The sequence below is a fragment of the Plectropomus leopardus genome, unplaced genomic scaffold, assembly GCF_008729295.1.
Source record: "Plectropomus leopardus isolate mb unplaced genomic scaffold, YSFRI_Pleo_2.0 unplaced_scaffold4656, whole genome shotgun sequence".
Classification (NCBI taxonomy): domain Eukaryota; kingdom Metazoa; phylum Chordata; class Actinopteri; order Perciformes; family Serranidae; genus Plectropomus; species Plectropomus leopardus.
Window position 1 is genome coordinate 1 of NW_024651068.1, and position 2,195 is coordinate 2,195.

General features: G+C 39.9%; 1 protein-coding gene across 1 annotated transcript; it reads right to left on the reverse strand.

Annotated features, from left to right (window-relative positions):
• Positions 1-775: 775 nt before the first annotated feature.
• On the reverse strand, positions 776-1,690 carry LOC121939372 (olfactory receptor 52E8-like). The gene has a single exon (XM_042482402.1). The coding sequence runs from the start codon at positions 1,688-1,690 to the stop codon at positions 776-778; it is 915 nt and encodes a 304-aa protein (XP_042338336.1).
• Between the last annotated feature and the right edge of the window lie 505 nt (positions 1,691-2,195).

The window sequence follows — 2,195 nt, forward strand, 5'->3', positions numbered from 1 at the left end:
AAATGTGTGTGTTTAGATGTCAGGGAGGTAGCTGTGACTCCCTGGATGACAGTCATTATAGTTTCCAGGAATATTTGTTTGGGGAATTGTTTTTTAAATATGACTTTGTTGACAATGGATGATAAAATGTCAAGCACTGGCTGAAATGTATACTTTAATATTGAAAATTGTACAAAATATGACACTAGATTCTGCACGCACTGTTAAATATCATATACAAGCTTTCAGTTATCACAAAAACACTCTTTTAACTTATTCATTTTCAGCACATTATGGCACTCAGAGCATTAACTCACAAAAAGAGCACATGCACATCTTACAGAGTCAAGAATAACATAAACGTAACCAAAACACTGCAATACAAATGTATGATTTATCATGTAAACCCTAAGAAAAATCCATTAACGAAATAAAAGCATCAGTCATTTTTGCATTTATTTTCAGTTTTCATATTAGAGTTTGCAGAGCAGACAGGACAAAGTGTGAAAAATAAAGGTGTGTTTTTAAGTTCTAGCAGTATATTTCCTTCAGCTATCCAGTGTCCACGTGGGCACAGACAAACAGACTGAAACTCAGAACATTATGTGCACAAAGCCTGAGCTTCAGCCGGCTAATGCTCCAAGAATCCCACATGGCATGACAAGCATCCAGCTCTCCAAATATTTTCCTCCGTGCAGGCTGGTCTGGTTTTGTTTCTGATGTTTCTGCATGTCATGTGTTTCCAGAGGCAGTCATGTGTCCTCACAGCATCGTGCACAACACTTTGAATGCACCATCATGCACCAACAGCCCTCCTGGCTACATTATTCGTCACTTGCCTGCTTTTTTTGGTGAAAAGCCTAACCAGTCGATCTTTTATGACTTGAATACTCAAACCGTAGATTACCGGATTAAAAATGGGTGGAAATATCAAAAAATACAGTGATAAAAACAGCCTGATTTGGTAAGGAAGGTGCTTAATGTTGAATCGACTTTGTGCTATTTCTAGAAAGCACCCGATGGAGTAGTTAGTTATTGCGAGCAGGTGGGGGGTGCAGGTCCGGAGGGCCTTGAGCTTGGATTTGCTAAATGACAGCACACATATCCTCAGGATGTGTACATATGTATAAAAGATGATGAAAATCTGTGGAAGTAAGTACAGCGCCACAGATACTAGGCCAACAATGTTAGCAACAGATGTGTCTGAACAGGCAAGTTTCACCAGTGCGTAATTCATACAGTACACCTTTTCCATGGTTCTCTCACAAAACTGCAGCCGAAGAGTGAAAATCAAAACGATGAGAAATGCCAGCATGGGGTACAACCATGTAAAAACAATGACTTTAACAAGCTTCTGTGACATGATGGTGCGATAAAGCAGCGGATAACAAATGGCCACATACCTGTCATAACTCATAGCTGCTAGAATTGTGAATTCAGTCATGGCATATGTGTGCACGGCATAGATCTGTGTCTGACAGAAAGGAAGAGATATCTCATACGAGTGTGACAGCAAGTTGCTCAGTAATGCAGGCAGTAAGGCAGTGCTCCCATACAGACCATTCACAGCCAGGTTACACAGCAGAAAAAACATTGGCTCATGCAGAGTTTTTTCACAATAGACCACTCCGATCAACACTACATTTTCAGCAACTATGGTTACGTATGTGATCAGGAAAATGCAGAAGTACACCAACTTCAGGTCCTCCATTCCATGGTAGTCGGACAGATGAATAAATGTCACCTCAGAGAAATTTTTCATGGCAACACAAATCTTTCACAAAGCATCTGAGTCATGCAGAACATACAGCACATTACTGCACAATCTGAGGTGAGGTGTGTGTCACCTGTGTGTTTTTTGACTACACTGATCAGCTTTTATACTGTCCTGTTATTATCGGCCAGCGTTATTGATCATCATCGCTCTCATTACGAGGAGCTTTCTAATTTCTTCCACGGGGGAAAACTGATCGCTAATGAGCTTGTTTATCTGTACATGTCTATGTTGTTCATATCTAGTGCATGTCTGCAAACTTTGTGATTGTCATCTCATCTTGTTTGATTTTTGTTAATTATATTGAAGCCTATATTTAGAAAAACAAGTCAAGGGCTGAGTAATATCTGTCCACAGGCCTTGGACATGACTGAGCTAAGCTATAGCACACCAAACCAAAATGCTACAACATGAGATGAACTAAACTAAAATATGATGTGGT